The 20156-nt window shown below is 39.4% G+C and overlaps 1 protein-coding gene across 4 annotated transcripts in view; it reads right to left on the bottom strand.

Annotated features, from left to right (window-relative positions):
- The window catches only part of LOC132149291 (syntaxin-binding protein 4-like), a 43122-nt gene extending 24186 nt beyond the window's left edge, over nucleotides 1-18936 (bottom strand). For 3 of the 4 annotated variants that reach the window (XR_009435013.1, XM_059558410.1, XM_059558411.1), the window contains exons 1-2: nucleotides 9409-9552; nucleotides 7657-7730 (exon numbers count right to left, since the gene is read on the bottom strand). Coding sequence is in view for 3 of the 4 variants with exons in the window: in XM_059558410.1 (XP_059414393.1) it covers nucleotides 7657-7730; nucleotides 9409-9476 (142 nt within the window). In the remaining variant the exon portion in view is untranslated. Of the gene's footprint in view, nucleotides 1-7656; nucleotides 7731-9408; nucleotides 9553-18740 lie in introns of those variants that run through there. The other variant, XM_059558412.1, reaches the window with a different exon arrangement.
- Between the last annotated feature and the right edge of the window lie 1220 nt (nucleotides 18937-20156).

The raw sequence follows: 20156 nt of genomic DNA, 5'->3' as shown, positions 1-20156 counted from the left end.
GTTACTGAAGATTTGTATTTGTAATAAATGCAGTTGTTTTGTAAATGTTATTCATAAAACATCATATGGTTTCCACAAAAGAATTAAGCAGCAGTACAATTGTTTTCAACTTTGATAATAATGAGAAACATTTCTTATCATTTCTTATTCTTATCTGCATATTAGAATAATTTCTGAAGGATCGTGTGACACTAAAGACTGGAGTAACATATCACAGGAATAAATTATGTTTAAAATTATATTAAAATAGAAAACTTCTAATACAATACTGTTTTTACTTTACCCTAAAATGTTTGAATGGGTAGTGTACATTATAGTATTTGTCACTTTGGTAAGGAAACTAATCCTAATGTAAATATGATAAATACTGCACCCGAGCTGCTGAAGGTGTGTTCCCATTTGTGTCTGATTTCAATTCTGATAACAGAGGACTTAAACAGCTTATGTTCAATTGACTCTCGCTAAAGTAAGGATTTACAGCTGACTTGGGTCAGTATTACTTTTAAGTATCACACACATAGGACTTTCAGAGCTTCAGGTATATGCCGTGAGATTTGCATCCCCCCGACGTCATCAAGCAGAGTGAAATGAGTTTATTGGATTTCAGGGGGCCACAGCAACTCCGTAAAGCTTCTGTAAATCTCCCTGCATGGTGACAGAATGATCTTCTTCCAGTGATGTAAACTCTGTGCTGCACTGAATCGATTACTAAGTTCGTTAAACACACAATCCTGTTTCACTTCATGAGGTTAAAGGTATTGAGGTTAAAAGTATCTCTAAAGAGAGTTTTACATCGACCAAAAATGAACAGTACCTTTGAAATATTGCATGTGAAGCAGGTTGCCTCGTGGAGATTGCTATGTTGTGATCACATGACCAGCTAAAAACAATGCACTTTATCTCAATAACCTCTCTATTGTTACAGATCACTCGGGAGGCTGAGGAGTAACAGACAGAAGGGTTTGTTAATAGACACAAGCAGAGGAGCAGGTAGTGTTGGGTAGAGTGATGAATGGATCCGTGAGAGCTGGTTGAAGACGTCAGAGAAGGGAGGTGAACCACACACACGCACACTGGGGATCTTGATCTTCGGAGAATCGCTGGAGAGAGGTAAGTAGAGGAAGAGTTAGTCCTTTGAGTTAGCATACAGGTAAGACCTTGTCGCGAACGAGACCGATTGATTGAGTGCGTGTGTGTGGTATTTATGGTGCCGAGGTGATTGGGTAATGATGAGGGTCAGATGGAAGTGCTCAGTACTCAGGTGAGGGCGTGCGTTGTGAATGAGTGGGTGGAACCTGGCGTGTTTGTAACAGTACCCCCCTCCCCACGGCCCACTCCTGAGGGCCGAGGACCCTGACGACGTGGTGGACGTCCTCTTCCCCTGGGAGCTGGTCGGTCAGGATGATTGGAGTGGAAGGTGTCGAGTAAGTAAGGATCCAGGATATCGTTGCGTGGGACCCAGGAACGTTCCTCTGGACCGTATCCTTCCCAGTCCACTAGATATTCCAGTTGTCCACCACTCCGCAGTGGGTCCAGGATGTCACTAATTTCATAGGCCGCGCCGTCGTCTAGGAGGAGTGGAGGGGGGAACACGGTTTCGGCAGGTTCTGTGGAGGGAGAGAAAGAAGGATGGTGAGGTTTAATCTTTTGGCCACTCGAAGATACTCCAGGTTTTTATGATCTGTGAGGACCAGAAAGGGGTGTTTGGCTCCCTCCAACCAATGCCTCCATTCTTCTAAGGCCAACTTGATGGCCAACAACTCCCGGTTGCCGATATCATAGTTGACCTCCGCCGGGTTGAGTTTCCGGGAGAAGAAGGCGCATGGGTGGAGGCGACTGGGATTCCCCTGCTGCTGAGAAAGGACCGCTCCCACTCCGGTGGTTGAGGCGTCGACTTCCACGACGAAGGGTCGGTCGGGATGAACCAGGAGTGGGGTGGTCGTAAAGGCCTCTTTGAGGGTGTGGAAGCCCTCTGTGGTGGCAGGAGTCCAGGGGAGAGATTTGGGTTTGTTACGGAGGAGACTGGTGAGAGGGCTGGTGATGGTACTGAAGTTTTGGATAAACCGTCTATAGAAGTTGGCAAAGCCAAGGAACCGTTGTAACTCTTTGATGGTGGTAGGAGTGGGCCAATCTCTGACGGCATTTACCTTCCCCTCGTCCATCCGGATGCCACTGCTGCTGATGTTGTATCCAAGGAACTGCACTGAGGGCTGATGTTAGTGTTGTCACGGTACCAAAATTTCAGTATTCGGTACCGATACCAGTGAAAATCCACGGTTCTCGGTACCAATTTCGGTACCAAAGCAAAACACAAAAATATGCTAATTAAAAAAAAATAACTTTTTAGCACTAAAAATAAAACCAATGCCATTCTTTATACTTATTTACAATTGTGTTTAAAGTTTTTCTACAAGTTCTATAATTATGAAAAACAGTAAACAAGTTTCACCCAAATTTAATTTGTCTTTTAATTTATGAAATTTAAACACATTTTATTTTTGGTAAATAAAGGGGATTTGCTAATAAAATTAAAACATGGAAGAAAAATTGTGATTTATTTCTTTTAAAAATAAAGTTTTATAAATTTTTTAAACAGTAGTAGCAGTATCACATACATATTACTAAATAATAGTAATATTTCTAGCACAATGCCTTTATTTAAAAATTTACTTTTAGGCCTAATGAATGCATATTTGTCATTTTAACTGAACTTAAGACTGGTGGTGATGCTTAAGATATTTTTGGTCATTGAAAAAAATAGTAATAGATCATATTAATTATTATTAAAAGATAATACTACTACTAATTCTACTATCATACTAGTGTTTATACAATGCACTATGAATTGATGAGCTGCTGGGTTCATGAATATTAATCACGTTGTCTGCGTTCGGTCAAACTGATTTGCTGAAATCAAAACAGGGACGGTAGCCTACTAGATCAGCGCCAGCCAATGAAATTGCCATTTGCGCATTAGCTCCGCCCACTACCGGATAAACCGGTATGTCTTCTGCTTGTTTGAAAATGAATATGAATAATTCTAAACGAACTCCATTATTTTGACTGGAGAAGACAACAAAGAATAGTTTACATATAGCGTGTCGATTCAGCGTGGTAAGACTCTCGCTCTCTCTCTCTTTGCATGTGTGAGAAACAGCGCTATCAGTAAAGCGACGGTGAGTCGTGCGACTTCACAAGAGTTTACAGAGCATCAAATACAGGTGCGCTGTGCGTGCATTGAGATGAACTGAAAAGTTCAGATCGCTTGATGGAGAGAGAACTCTGAAGCTCAGATGCTGAAATTAATGCAAGCGTCATGCGCTTCGGTCTATGTAGTAAACAAACCCGCACGTCTCTGCCATTCATTAATTCACACAGAGACGCGCAGAACACGGATTCATATTTCAAACAACTTTTGCGGCTTAACATTTACAGATACTGGTCCATATGGAGATTTGATTTGATTAATTTATGCTAACTTTGACAAATTCCATGACTGTCCATATTAAAATGTAAGTTTCATTTTCATGACTGGATTTTGAGATTCCGTCCTCGTTTTCTGCTTCGCGGAAATCATAGCGCTGAACCGGGTTTGAACGGGACCTCGGTACTACCGGTACTTAAAGAAACCTGGTACCGTCACATTTAAATTTTTTTAGTACCGACTTGGTACCGAAGTACCGGGTCTTTTGACAACACTAGCTGATGGAAAGACCTCAGGCGTTGCAGGACCTCCGCAATGTGGTGTTGATGTTCTGCCAGGCTCCGGGAGTATAGAGGATATCATCTATGTACGTAGACGAGGACGAACTTGTGGAGGAACTCCCTGAGCACCTCATGGATGAAGTCCTGGAAGACGGAGGGGGCGTTAACAAGTCCATACGGCATCACACAGTATTCATAGTGGCCAGTAGGGGTGATGAAGGCTGTTTTCCACTCGTCCCCCTCTCGTATCCAGATGAGGTTATAGGCGCTGCGGAGGTCCAACTTGGTGAAAACAGTGGCACCACAGAGATGTTCCAAGGCAGCTGGGACGAGGGGAAATGGGTACCTGAACTTGACAGTGATATTGTTGAGAGCCCGATAATCAATGCATGGTCTTAAACGTCCTTTTTCTCCACAAAGAAGAAACTCGAAGCAGCAGGGGAGGTAGATGGACGAATATAACCCTGGGCCAGCGCCTCCTTGATGTATTCCTCCATGGCCTCCGGAATGGATAGGGGGTATATCCTTCCTTTAGGCACTGGTTCACCCGGCAGCAGATCGATGGCACAGTCCCACGGCCGGTGTGGAGGCAGCTTGGAAGCCCGTTTGGGGCAGAAGACGTCACTGAAGGGGGCGTAGCAGGTAGGGATGGCGATGGATTGGTTTTTCACTGGGCTCTCTATTGAAGTGGAACAAACTGGAAGAGGTTCAGGGGAAGATGTGGCCGGAACTGGACAACCTGAGATGCAGCTCTTGAAACAGGCGTCGCCCCACTTCAGGACTTCGCCCGTCTTCCAGGAGATTACGGGATTGTGCTGCTCTAACGCCCTAGAATCACGTCAGCGGTGGATTCCTCCAGAACCAGCAGATGGATTTCCTCATGATGGAGTAGTCCGGTTTTGAGGGAAATGGGACCCACACTATGACGCACGCATCTTCTACTTAACGGTTTGCCGGTGATAGTGTGGATTGGTAGGCTGACAGCGTTGCCGTGGTAGCGAGCTTGAGCTGACGGCAGAGGGCGCCGGAGATGAAGTTACCGGCTGACCCAGAATCGAGGAGGGCGGAAACTGGAAGAGATATGTCAGCGGCAGGAAGTGTCACAACAGTGGTGAGTGGTTTCATTTGGTATCTTTAAGAGAGAATGGCACTCACCATGGGACGAGGAGGACGGACGGGGCATACAGCGATGGCATGCCCCGGGGCTGCACAGTAGAGGCACAGATTCTGGGCCAGCCGTCTTTGTCTTTCAGCCATAGAGAGACGATATGAGTCCACTAGCATGGGTTCGCTGGCTGGTTCTGGGAAGCTGATGGCCTCTGGTCGGCAGAGTGGCGTAGAGGAATACGCCTGGCCCTGGTGCTCTAAGCACGACTGCATACGGGTGGCGAAGCGGATGGACAGCTGGATGAATCGTTCAAGCCGATGGTGTCCTCGTATGCAGCGAGATGCAACCGCACTCGAGGTTCCAATCCCTGACAGTAGGTAGTCAGTAAAGCCTGTTCGTTCCATCCACTTGAGGCCGCTAGAGTCCTAAACTGAAGGGCATATTCATTGACAGACATTTTTCCCTGTTTGTGATTATACAGCTTCTCACCAATGGAAGAGTCCCAAGCTGGTCTGCCAAAAACTTCTCGGAAATGGTCAATGAAGCTGGAATAAGACTGGATAACTGGGTTATTTTGAGTCCATATTGAATCTGCCCACAGTAGTGCTTTACCTTGCAGTTGAGAAATTATAAAGGCTACCTTGGATCTCTCGGTGGGGTACAAGTGCGGTTGCATCTCCAGGACCAGCAAGCATTGTAGGAGGAAACCGCTGCACTCCTCCGCCGAACCAGAGTATGGCGGCGGCCGGGCCATGGGACTGGTGTGAACGGAAGGTGAGGAAGTGCTGGCATCGTTGACAGAAGTGTTTGCTGGTGTTGGGGATGCAGGTGTAGCCGTGAGTGTTCTTTGGAGTGCATCGACCAGATCTTGAAAGGGGTCCGTGAGGCTCATGCTTGTGCCTAGCGGTGTTGGTCCGGTCTTCTGTTACAGATCACTCGGGAGGCTGAGGAGTAACAGACAGAAGGGTTTATTAATAGACACAAGCAGAGGAGCAGGTAGTGTTGGGTAGAGTGATGAATGGATCCGTGAGAGCTGGGTGAAGACGTCAGAGAAGGGAGGTGAACCATACACACGCACACTGGGGATCTTGATCTTCGGAGAATCGCTGGAGAGAGGTAAGTAGAGGAAGAGTTAGTCCTTTGAGTTCGCATTCAGGTAAGACTTTGTCGCGAACGAGACCGGACGCTGATTAAGTGCGTGTGTGTGGTATTTATGGTGCCGAGGTGACTGGGTAATGATGAGGGTCAGGTGGAAGTGCTCAGTACTCAGGTGAGGGCGTGTGTTGTGAATGAGTGGAGGTGGAACCTGGCGTGTTTGTAACATCTATACTGGAAACTTTCTCTCACAGAATAAAATTAACTATGTCTGACGGCAAAAAACATCAAACTTTTGCACAATGCTGCATCCACACCACTATGTGTTGTTTTAAAAACAAGACGAGTCCAGAACAACATTTAAAAAAACTAGTTGTGACAAAATGTAAGTAGCAACAGAGCTTTTCTTCCATATTGTGTCTTACGTCCGAGTTAAACATATGCATAAATTAATTTGTTCACAGTAAGAGCAATAACATGTCACAAAAAAATAGATAAACTTATGGCTCATCTAAAAAAATAATAATATTGAATAAATTAATTGTCTAGATGCCAATGTGAAAGAATGGCAGATCCTTTATTTGAGAGAGCAACTGCAAATCAGTGTTGTCAGGCAATTAATTGTTGAAACAACAGGAACAAGCTTAGACGCCAACAAAACATGAAAGCCTTTAATGAGATGAGCATCTTTAACACCCAAACCTGTGGAAGATTCATTTGCAGACAGTTCAGAAGCATAATACATGCTAAAAGACACTTCCCTTGATGGACAGTACAGATGATTTAGATTCGCTTTTGGTCACACAGTTTAGTCAAACTCATGGAATATTAAATATCCTATTTTTGCTTCAGGCTTATCTGGTATTAATAGACAGACGATGTATTGGCACTAATTGAGTTTTGAGCTGGCATTGCACATTAATAGATTCACTTCAAGATAAATATTGAAAACACTTTTATGAGAAGAACAGCAAACCGGTTATCCACGGAAAGGGTGTTCTGAACTAAACTCAAATTCAGAAAATTTCATAGAACTCAAAAATAAATGCAAAGTAAGGACTGTGTCCTGGAAAAACCCTTAAATGCTTATGACAGTGTCACACTTAAGTCTGTACATGATAACACTGCAAATATGTGTTGTAAAATATTACATTTATCTGTGCTGTTTTCATCCAGAGCACCTCTTCCTGAGTCTGTATTCATGACAATGTCTCCTAAAACAGAATCGTCTTGTAACACAATGGATTGTTGACTGTGCAAGTTAGGATGTAAAGAAGGACAGGTTTAAGGAACTTAGAGCTGCCTTCAAATAATGTTTTTGATCTATTGTGAGGAGGGAGATCAGGCTGCGGAATATATATAACAAAGACAGCGCAAGACTTGAAAGACTGGAAAACAACCACACCCTAAACCTATCGCATCGCTTCGCTCCGAAACTCCACCATACATCTTATTTCACTTCCCCATGGCCATTAGAGATCAGAGACGCGTGCTTTATAATAGGCCTCATGAAAATCGACTAGAAGATGTGCTGCTCCATACCTTTCTTATGTCTTGAATAATTATTTTTCACCCTTCAGTCTCAATCCGCACCCTTCTATGAGAGCATTTATTAAAAAACATAACTTCTAGAGTGGTCAGCAAAGAAGACTGAAGACAGTGTTCTGATAGAAGATCTGATGGGATCTTTGGTAAATTATACAAACACACAAATGTACAATGAAATAAATATGTTCTGAGGCACTTACCTAATCCATTCTCACAGTCTGTAAACTCCATAGAATGCACTGCTCGATCTACTCCATACGGACCCATCAGTGTCCTGTGCAGGACAAAGATTGTATCCATGTTAAAACATGCAAAAATAACGCAGTAACATAGAGAGACTTGTTAGATTAAGAGAAATAAACAAGGTCCTATCATTTTTTGTTGTTGTTTTTTGTAAAAAAATTATCTCCAAATTTAGATAAATTTGAAGCTGTTGACTCAGTTCATATCTGAATATTGTAAAAAAAAATGTGTGGGGTGAATTTTCTGTACTCGCTGTGTCTGTGAACTGTTATTAGTATCAAGCCCAGTTCTTTCCAGTGGGGAGTCAGAATAAATTATTTAGGATGAATGTCCTGCTTTTTTAGGCTCCTAAAATGGCCTCTTTACTCATGAACTCAGAATCTGTGTGTGATTCTGATTTTTGAGATTATATTTTACTTGGCTACTGAAGTCATTAAGTAAAATGAATGAATTAAAGAACACAATACTTTTGGCAGTGTTTTCATGCAGTTGTAGGAATGAATATAATGAAATCTCCGACATTCTTAGCGCATTTTGTTGTGACTTACCAGCACTACACCATTTTAGGGCTGTTAAAGTTAACCTAGCCGCTTCTGATATTAATTAAATGGTTAATGCAATAATTTAAACATATGAATGAAATATGTGTAATGCAATCATTCATCACATTTACCAAATGTTATATTATTTACATATATATATATATATATAAAATGGGTCAGAAATCCTTGGACTAATCATAGTTATTATATTCTAATAATAAGAAAAAAATGTTTCTGAGAGTTCATCAAATGTTTATACATAGGTTCAAGAATATTTACTTGTTTTGTATCCTTTTTATGTTTTTGGTTTGCTCACTGGTGATGTTTTCAATACTGTAAAAGCACAAATACATTTTAATGTAACTGAAACTGAATATGTTAACATTAACACACTGTCACCTTAACTAAATATTCTCAATATTCCCAAATATAACTGTTCTCCAGATGACTTATTTTGGTTTTAAGATAAATGGAGTTATAAAAGCAATTATTTAATTTTGCAAAAAAATAAAACGTCCTAAATATCATGCTTCTCACATATCGTCTTTCACATTCACATAAAAATGTCCAGCTGCCTTTCTATTTTACAAAGTGGGTCCCTTGCAAATGGATCATCATTTTGGGTGGGTTCTTGTCATCAAAATGTTTGAAAACTAAAACAAACAAAAAAGCATATAATGTATTCCATGAGGTAGGCCTATGTATGAAATGATTTAGTGAGTAGCTACGCACAAATACATTATAATCTCCGGGTGATTAGAGCACATTAATAATACATCCTTTACAGTGTTGTGGATTCTTTAAAGCACAGCGGGCAAATGAAATCAAACACGCCCTTTTTCACACTATAACATCAAGCAATGCAATATAAGAACGAATGGTGAAGAAATCGTCGTTCAACACTTTTACTCGCGTTTTCCATTCTTTCGCCAGTTACATTGAAAAGTGCGCGAGCACGTTTTTTTGCGGACACACCTGAGCACAGCCCAGCTCAAAGTACCCAAAAGTCCCCAAAACCGTCAATACCGGACAAAGTGAAGACGCGCGTTACGTCGACGCTTCTCTCAAGACGGCTCAAGCGCTTATTGCTCACTGGAGCTAATGAGATGGAAAAAAGAGCCATGATGCCGCTCAACCACCACAAAATTACAAAACAAAGATTTTTACCTGCTAATCATGACTGCTCCCTTGTACATGACCGAAAATGTAGGCATTTTCAAGAGATTTCTGCGCATCCACCGACGTGTACCGTCTGCCCATTCCTCTCGTGATCAGCGCCTCGCGGAGGTCCGACACAGCGCGAGCCACATGATTCACTGCTAAAGCACTCTGATACAGATGCTCCTAAACATCACCAACTTTGCCCACAGATTAAATCTTATGCAACATAAATGGGGGGGGGGGGGGGGGGGCTGTTTTGATATAGATATTTTTGCCATTTTGCCAAATATTTACATTTATGAAAGGATTTTAAAGGCTTAAAGGTTGTATGATATACAAAGTGTTGATGACATTATGCAAATTTCAATCCAAGAGGTCTTTCAAGGACGACAGGCTGATCTTTAGTATAGAAATATTGAAAAGTAATTTGCATCAGATCAAACGGGAATTAAAACTGACAAGCTAATCTCTTGTCTTCAAACAAGACACAGGATTAAAACACATCATGATGAAACCCACAGTCTCGTGAAAAAACAGATTAAATTTGACACAATAAAGTCTAAAATGTGATGCATGTGGTAATTTAAGTGAAAAACATTTTGTGTGTCTAATCAACCTTACTACAGTTGGTAGCACCAACAAATGTCATTGGAAAAAACAGTTCAGATAGTATAGCATATATTTTTACTTTTTACAATATACTAGAGGGTGGCTGTTATTTCTTAACTTTCTGATGATGTGGAATCACATTGCCACTGTAGTCAGGGAAAAAATTGAAAAACAGGATACGCTGATGCTTTGGGGGAAAACAACATTTGTGCAAAAAACTCTAAATCCTTTTCAACTCAGAAAGTCATATTTAATCTCTCGACCGTTTCCGTTTTTAGCCAGCGTTATTGTCTATGGTCATCCCAAGCAAAGCTAGAGTGCTTTCCTCTCACACTGCAATCAGATTTATACACACAGGCTTGAGGTAAAATTACACAATAGCTGGACTAAACTGTACAAATTTAATCAGGATATTGTATTCTTACAATATCATGTGTAATGTTTTCAACTCTTGTTAGTGGGCTTAAAAAACATTCTTTGAAATGACTAACTGCATTCATAATGTAATGAAGTGACTACCTGTTAAAAGAGATCATTGTCCTTTAGTGCTCAACAAATAGTGTTGCTTGTGCCCTAGTTAGAATCAGAGTGACACTTTGCCTTAAATGCATTGTCACCGTGTAACTCCTTAATGTCATTTACCTCGACACATGTCCTGTGACTCAGAGACCACTTTTTATCAGCAACTACCATCCAAAACAATCACACAAGGTTGTACCAAAAGCTGCTTTAGTCTGGAATACACAACATAACTTTTAAAATCTGAACTGATTTTAAAACACTGGGCATCATATACTTATTAACTTTGTAAACAGTCACAAAGGAAAAACTGGCCATCATACACTAAACGACTGAGGATCACACAAAAACCAGACTTTAAAGTCGTTCCAATCTCAACAAACTCACAGAGAAATATGCGCCTTGTTGCTAGGAGACACATGACAAAATAAAATAAAATCTAAAACTGTCTGAAAATATTAAATAAAAATTGTCTGAAACCAAAAAATCGGAGTCTGAACCCATCTCACACTACACAATTTCAAATACTCAAATCTGAACACTGGCTCTGCAGCTGCAAACTTCTACAGACTGTAAATCAGGGAAAAGTTGTGTTGTGTATTCCAGCATTTATTTTTTTTATGCCTGTTATTTGTGTTGTAGTTAACAGAATGCTATATCTTGGATCATTTTACCACTAGGCAAAGTGAAAAATGTGCATCAGATGTAAATAATGTAAATAATGTATCTGTTACTTACACTAACACAAAGTTCCTGTGATAGTCACAGTGTGACTGGACTTGGTGCCAAATTCACAGGCTATATTGATGTAATTTGAGGATTAGCTTTTACACACCCGGCCATGATAAGCGTTATTTTCAAAATTATCACACCAAACTACACTGACCCAAAACACTCTGTCTGGCTTGCCTTATATCTATCGTCTCATGAAGTTAATATGCCAAGTGTGATTTGCACATTCACATATCAAGCCATGACTGGCCAGAGTACTTTTGTTCACAATAATCTGCTTGGACAACCTGTCAATCAAACGCGCAGAGCCAGGTCATGGTCCCAGGAGACCCTTGGTCCCTCAAACCTCAACCGCCCCTCTTCACAGATGCATTATATGTTAAACAAGAGAGTAATTTGGCTAAAACAATTAAAAAGAAATATGTTTTTGTAGAGTATAATGAAACAAATACCAAAAATGTAAAATAGTAGCATTCCAGTGTGTATTACTGCTGAAATATTTTGAAACTGTGGGAGATAGATATGCAATCTGTTTGCAATACATATACAGGTTCCCCATCTACATGTTGCGGTGTCAGGGGAACTAGGGGAAGTGGATTAATGGCAGAATAAAATATGGGTTTTAATTTGGATACATGGAAGATGGGATGAATTGTCCTGTACGCCAGAGAAAGTTTGAGGTGGACATTCACCAGACTAAGGATTTTGGTGACAGTGAATGGACCAATAAATTCAGGAGCAAGTTAACTACAAACGGTGCGGAGAGGAGTTTTTGACCAATAACATGGATGGAAGGCTTCGACCGGTTGGCAATCGGCCTGGGCCTTGGTGCGTGAGCCCACCTGGAGGAGTTTCTGTCTGGCTGTCCTCCAGGTGTGTCGACAAGACAGGTTCTGTGAAACCAAACATTGTAACATGCGCACCAATTCTTGGTTGGCTCTCTCAGTTTAGCCATTACTCTGAGGATAGAAACCAGAGGAAAGACTAACACTAGCCCCCAACAAATGACAAAACTAACTCCAGAATTTGGAGATGAACTGTCTGATGTAACCGCTGTCAGAGGGTAATTTGGGCAGAGGAATAAAATGGGTGGTTACGAGAACCGGTCAACCACGGTCAAAATTACCGTGTCACCCTGTGAGGGAGGGAGACCCGTGATGAAATCTAGTGCAGTGTGAGCAGGGCCGGATTAACCATACGGGCAACTGGGCAATTGCCCAGGGGCCCAAAACCTCTAAAGGGCCCAGGGCAGCAAGGGCACGAGTAAAATACTGTATCTGGTAATCTCCCGCTTTACATTAAACAAACTGTCAACACGGGCTTTTGCGCTGCACAGAGAGACGCTGCGCTGCCTATGACTTTGAACGTGAGTTGAGAGCGGTTGAGAGTCAGTCTCATGCGGAATGACCAATGAAGAGAGGCCCTCAAGTTAAGACCCTCTCCTCATTGGTCAGTCCGCATGAGGTTGGTCAAATGTTATGCCGAGCGGGTTACGTCAGGCATTGCTACAACAGAAAAAAATCTGACATGGAGAAGCTAAATGGGAGCGCGAAGCGGAAATTAAAAAAGGAAAAGGACATCAGAAACGCAGAAAATGTAAAGTATATACCTAAAATAGGTAATTTCTTCATTCCTGTTAATGAAGTGAAGTGAGGAAGTGAAGTGACATTCAGCCAAGTATGGTGACCCATACTCAGAATTTGTGCTCTGCATTTAACCCATCCGAAATGCACACACACAGAGCAGTGAACACACAAACACACACTGTGAGCACACACCCGGAGCAGTGGGCAGCCATTTATGCTGCGGCGCCCGGGGAGCAGTTGGGGGTTCGATGCCTTGCTCAAGGGCACCTAAGGGCAACTAAGTCGTGGTATTGAGGGTGGAGAGAGAACTGTACATGCACTCCCCCAACTGTACATGCACTCCCCCCACCCACAATTCCTGCCGGCCCGGGACTCGAACCCACAACCTTTCGATTGGGAGTCCGACTCTCTAACCATTAGGCCACGACTTCCCCGAATGTTGCCGACAGTTCTGTTAAGTCAGCTTCCGTCAACGACGAGGACAACTCAGCTAGCCAGGACTTTTCTACAAGATGCCAAATGAAAGCAAACATGCACTTCCTCATTATTTAGGATTAAAATTTTGTGTTTTGCCAGGTTTTGTAGTATTTATTTTTATCTTGTCTTCTAGAGAGAAATTGTGTCACAGACACGGCTCTGCACTTTCTATTTTAGCTATTGGACATGAACTTGTTAGTGGCCTTGATTTTGAAGATGTTATACTGTACACCAGTTTGCACAGTCAAAGTCCAGAAAAAAGCCATTGTAAGATGTGTTTGCCAAATGAAGGCATTTCAAATTCAAACATGCACTTCCTCATTATTTAGGACTAAAATTGTGTGTTTTGCCAGATTATGTAGCATTTATTTCTGTCTTGTCTTCTTCAGAGAAATTGACAGATTTCTAAATGTTTATGTAGCACTACAATGTTTAACTGGTTAATTGTGCTGTGATATGTTGTTGTTCTATTTTAAAACAAGTTAAAATGAGCTTAGGATAAAAATGTTTATGAGCAGATAACAGTGATACTGCATTTTATTTATTTATTTTTTTCCTTGAGGTGCCAGCTCTATTAAAATGCTGTATATTGTTGTGGAGGGAAAACTGGCAGATTTCAAATTGTTTGTGTTGGACTAATAACTTGATTGCCTTGTTGAATTCTGAGGAAACAGGGTCACCCTGTCAGGGTGATTTCTGCTTAAAATGAGCTGAGGACCAAAATGTTTCTTGATGTGTTGTCTGTGGTCTTCTGTTATAGCTATATCAATTCAATACATTTCTATTGGGAATAAATGTTGTTAAATAAACAATGGTTTGAAAGTGGTTGCTTATTTATTCATTTTTGTGAAAATGGAGGATATTTCCCTCCCTCTCAATGTAGTGGGTCAATTTTACCAGATTATACAGATGCTGATGTTTTGTTTTCATAGCATCATATGTGAGTGAATGTCTTTGATAGGGGACATAGTAGTGCATTTGTAGTTCTATGAGCATTTAAATATTTGTAAATCAAAATACACCTGATGACAGTTAGAATTTGAAGTATTGAGTATATTTACTGTATATTACAGTAATATATTCTGTATATGACCATATTATGGTGATCCTGGGGTCGTGATGATGGGGCCCTTGAATATTGTTGCCCAGGGTACAACAAAGTGTTAATCTGGCCCTGAGTCTGAGAACCTCACAACTGATTGACAACATCAGTCAGTTGGGAGTCTTACAACTATTATACACTCAGCAGGCCGAAACAAAATGACAGATGTCATGAGCCATAGATGGCCACCAGAACTGTTGCTTAACCAAAATGAAAAAATCATGACGTGTGACGCATCTTTATGACCAGGAAGTAGCATCACCCTGATTGCCTCAAAAAATACATAAAAAAATTGAATAATCACTCTGTGACCAACAAAAGTTTATGACCTTCCACGTTTTGTTCATCTAGATAATATTCACATTTACAATTTTGTTATTAAATTAAAATTCTAGTGAAATTATTCAATTACCAGTATTATTTAGATAACTGTACATTTTACATTTTGTCTTGAAAAGAAAATTTGTTCAAACAAAATTTAAACAACAAAATAATGATATATTTTATAAGACAATTTAGACACTATAAAAAAACACAGAAAATGCATGTCATGTCAGCCACTCAAAAAAATATGTACAGTATGCTTGTATTAGTGTCTGTATGCAAACACATGAACACAGCTAAACACAAGCTAAACTAGCATGGACCACAATACATACACGGACGGATACTATCCCTTTTCCTTCTAGCAGCCGTGACAGCTACCCATTGGATCAGAACTTTAATCAGCAGATCTGCACAATGGGTTGTTATCAGATTATCTGATAATCCAGTCCACAATGAGAAATCATAACAGCGGAGAAGCGGGACTTGCCAAAAACAGTTTTTGGCAAGTCCCGCTTCTAGTTTTTCATCAAGGAAAAGCTCAGTAAACGTGCCACCCACTGCAGTACTGAAGAATGGGAAATGAGGGTGGCAGCTTCACTCAGGTGCCAAGTTTCCATGCTGGACCACCGTGTGTGCTGAAATGGGTTAATCTGAAACAGTCTGACAGGCCAATCTGACCGGTTTACTAGCTGCTGCATTCTGGGCCCATGACTGCCCCCCGTAGGTAACAAACAGAAATGCATCCCAGGAACTGTCACAACATACTGTATCATCACTTTTAAACACGAGCGTAAAACAACACTGAACGGGATGAACATTCCAGAAGGGATTGTTGTGACTTTTTTCCCACATATTACAGAAGGACTGTGATTGCAATTTAATGAGACGGTTTTGGTCCAACATGTCTATTAATGATCTAATTTCTGCTGATATTCAAAGAGAAAAAACCACAAAAAAAAACAGATTAATAAATTTGAACTTCAACAACAATAAAGGTGTATAAACAGTAAATATAACATGTAGGTATGTAATAATGTATATGTTTACAAATTTAATAATAATATACTTTTTCTGGTAATTAGATAAATAATGCTAAAGCTTTGGGCAGGTCAGCTAATGCCTGCTTTTTAATGAATATAACAATAATGTTGCAAAAAGCAGAGAAATCAGTGAATCACAACAAAGCTGATGCAACAAACCGGTTAACAAGACCTCATTATAAGGCAGGACTGAGACTAACAAGGCTGATAAAAAATTATATAAATAAATTTAACAAAAATCAGTGAAGTCTGCTAAAAATATGATGATAATTCAGCAATAATGGTTACTACCAAAAAAAAAACATGAAAAAAATCAATTAAAAAACACTGTGCAGACAAATATTTATTAGTGTTATCACAGTAAAATAATGTCTTAAAATATATCAGTTTGTGTCTCAACTGACTGTGTCTGTTCTATAATGCAGAGAAACAAAGGTTGCATTCAACACAAACGTTACTTTTGATTGTACTCATTAACTACATATTTGATTATAATGCCTGACTTCTGTCTTTATTTTATTAATTTATACATTACTGTGGCAGGCACATAGTGTGCTATACACTGCAAGAAATGACAAAGATCACTGGGGTACATTTGACCCCTTTTCATGTTTAATTCACTTGCCATTTCTTTGCAATTATCAGTGATATTCAGAGTGAAAATTACTCCAAAGAAAAAAAAATTGGTGTATAATTATGTCAAGTATATAATCTACAGTTAACAGTTACAGACTCTCTCATACAAACACAAACTGAAGCTTCATGTAGAGGGAGCCTTCTCCTAAAAAAACTGTATACAGGCCCAAACTTTTACACTGGGTATGAGATACTGTATATACAAAAAATATCTAAACAAAAAATGGGAACCCAAACCTGAAACATGATTTTTTTTAAACAGCTAATCCTCTGCCGTAATTGGTTTATTTGTTTCAAATCAGAAAGTCAAAGACAATAGTAATTGTTAATAATTTTTCTAGCACTGTATCAATGCAAATGTAGTGTTTGGGCCCTGTTTGTGAAATACCATATGCACTGATTGATAAAGGTAGAAATAACAGTAAACAGAGTCACTATTTGTCAAGTCACTATAAAAATGTTAAGTTGTTATGCTATTTGTGGCACAAGCATCACAGGTGTGTGAGGATGAGATGATTGCCTATAGCATCAATCAAAAAGTACCTTGAAGTTCACTTTGTATAAGTCAAACACAGCGCTCACAATGCTGAGATACACACACCATGTCCATGATCAGATCAACGACTTACACAAATGTATGCATTTGTTTACATTACACATTTCCTCAAGTACAAGTGATGTTTACGTTTTACAATTCACAAATGTGAAAAAATAACAATGAAGGTGATAAAAAAAGTGACAATGGTCAATTAAAAAGATTTCTTTTGTAATTTCTCTAACATTATGAAGTTAATAAATGTCCAATTAAATAACATTAAAAGACAAAAAATGGCATAACAAAACTGAAGTATCTTAAGGCAAATTGGAAGTAGATTTAAACATGAGCGATTTACCTCAGACTGACGTGCACAAGTTCAATTTAGAAATAATAGTATTTTTTTTCAAAAACAACATGCTTTTGATTGAAGAATATTTAGCACAGTCCTACAGCCCTCACATTACTGACTGTAATGTGTTATAGAAGTTTAGTTGTTTCTGGACATGCATTTGTAAACTGAGTAAATATCCAGTGAACTTTTGTGATGTTTTGACTGTCTCTTCGGGTCATGGGACAGCATCACTTCTCTAAGTCTCCTACTCTTACCAATAGTCTATTCAAGTCCCGGTCACCAAACTCTAAATTTAGCACATCACCGGGCAGATTTATGTTTCAGTAAAATATTCAAAATGCTTCCATTAATCACATGCAATCATTGACTTCCAAATGAATTTGAAGGCTGCTGGCAACAGTAAACTGTGTTAAAAGCCCCTCAGAATGGAACAGATTGCCTGTTCACCTTACTTAACATCTACATTTGAATAATGCCTTTAGATGTAAACAAACATAAAAATTCTGACATACTGTACCTAAAACGGTGTGAAAAAAATTAACTATGGGGGGTGCAAGGGGGTGCTTAGGCATCCTCTAAACATTTGAGAGATAATTTTTTTTTTTTTTTTTTTTAAAGGGCTGTCGAAGTTATTCTTGACGAAACGTGTTTAATGCATTAGCAGAATGTATTGTTTGTGCTTTCGAAACGCTGGTTGAAATCATTAGATTAAATAACTGAATCACTATCATCAACAATTTTATTAATTTAACAGCTTCGACTTTTAATACTAAGAAACAAACACTTTTTCAAAGGTTTAAACATTCTACATTACTCTAATAATTGTTATTTACAACAATTATTTAATTTTGGAAAACAACATACCTACTATATCAGGCTTAATACTTTCCGTAAAATAAAAATAAAAAAAAGTTTACAAATAAGTCTTGATGAAAATATAATTAGGCTATGCCTTTATGTAATAATCGGGGATTATTTTGCGAAGGGATCATCATATCAGGGTTTTTTGGCATCAAGAATCCCTGTTGTAAAAGAATATAAAAATAGGTTTTTTGGTCAGCACTTTTTTGTTGAATAATTACAGACTATTTGACATTGCGTGTGAACTTGACGTCTCAGTTTTTGAAGCGACTCTCATTAATCGTTTCTCAAAAACTGCCCTCAAAACAAAAAAAACAGACAATATGTTTCTGAAAAAGCTGACGGATACCTGTTCTCCGTCAATAGCGGGACCTCGTCGCTAAGAACGGTATGTAGGCTACTACTGCATACTTTTCATCAATTACGCTGATCTTTACTTGTTACATATACAGTTTGAGACTTTATATGAATACTACAGTTCACAGTTTCATTTACTGCCTGAAATGTCAAAGAAAAAGAGAAAGATAGCATGCCCAACTCAACAATATTCAAGTCTTACCAGTAAATGAGCGAAAGTCCATCAAAACGCTCGAGCTGTCTTCCCCGGGGGTTCAGATAGGACATTGCATCCAACAGAAACGTTAAGTTCAAAAATAGTCTGCTCTGGAAACGGAATTAAACGCTGCCTCCAAATATTAGCACTAGACACATCGCCGCGATTTCATGTGATGCTCGTGCTCGCATCCTCGCTCAAGAGTCAGCGTTCATTCAGCATTAAATCAATGATACAGTAAGCGCCAGGCGAGAGAGAGACTCAACTATGCCCGTTTCTAATCTGTAAGACACGTGGTTTTCATGCTGACATGGCCGTCTGTTAGACTAAATCTACATCTTATCGACAACCCTCTGGTCACATTACTTTAACTTTTCCTAGAGATACCATCAACGTTTGTAATACTGATTTGTGTGAGTATAAGATTCACTGATTGCCTCTCAAAAACTATGAGCTGTCTACCTAGAAAGCATTTTAAGGCATCATGTTCCTGAGATAGGTAACTAACTTTTGAGGCATAGATATAGATAATATATAGAGAATATTATAGTTTGTATAGCTACATGTGCAGTCAGACTGAGGTGAAGCCTATGACCGTACAGCTTCAGGTAACTGAGATTAATTGTGTGGCTTTTGACCTGTCCTTAAGAGATCTGCTGCACTGCAGCCAAAACACCAGGGGAGTTTCCGATTTCCTCACATAGACATTTGTTTGTAACACCAATCCATCTCTTCATACTGTAAGCTAAATCGAAAACTGTCTCTACATTTGTTCTTTTAGTGCATAAACCCAGATAAACCCAACGTCTGCAAGATATTTGTTAAAGATCGCTACATTTGGAAAGTATCTGCTGTGTACAAACATCTGATAGACATCTTTAAGATGTCAGTTTTACATACTTTCTAAATCAGAAACATCTTAAAGACATTTTCTAAACATCTATTTGACATCTTATAGGAAATGTTCTAAAGATGTATTGCAGATGAGCAAATACATCATGAGCAAAAATATGTCTTGCAGATGTATGCAGACATCATCTCCAAGATGTGCGTGTGCTATCAGGGACCTGTCGCTCAATGTAATTATTTGAATAACACATTTACCATGATAAATACACTTTCTGGAAAAATACTATAGTTAGGCCTATTAGTTATTAATGTAAAATCATAATAAATGAATTAAGGACAGGACTCATAGTGGAAATAGTGGAAAGACGCTTGAATAAAGGCAGTAATGCATAGATAAACTCCTAATACTCAAAGGTTTTTTTTTAGGACATCCAGTATGGTAAATTAAAGCCTTTGTAAATTCATTTGATAACAAAATACTCCCATTTCACATGAAAGAATGTTCAACATTCCAAATCAACATATTTGCATACTGAATTCTGATTGGGCTGTCCTTAATTGTATTTTTTTAAC

Source organism: Carassius carassius, chromosome 9 (genome assembly GCF_963082965.1).
Source record: "Carassius carassius chromosome 9, fCarCar2.1, whole genome shotgun sequence".
NCBI lineage: Eukaryota > Metazoa > Chordata > Actinopteri > Cypriniformes > Cyprinidae > Carassius > Carassius carassius.
Note: the sequence above shows the minus strand (reverse complement) of the source record. Positions and strands in the feature narration are given on the sequence as shown.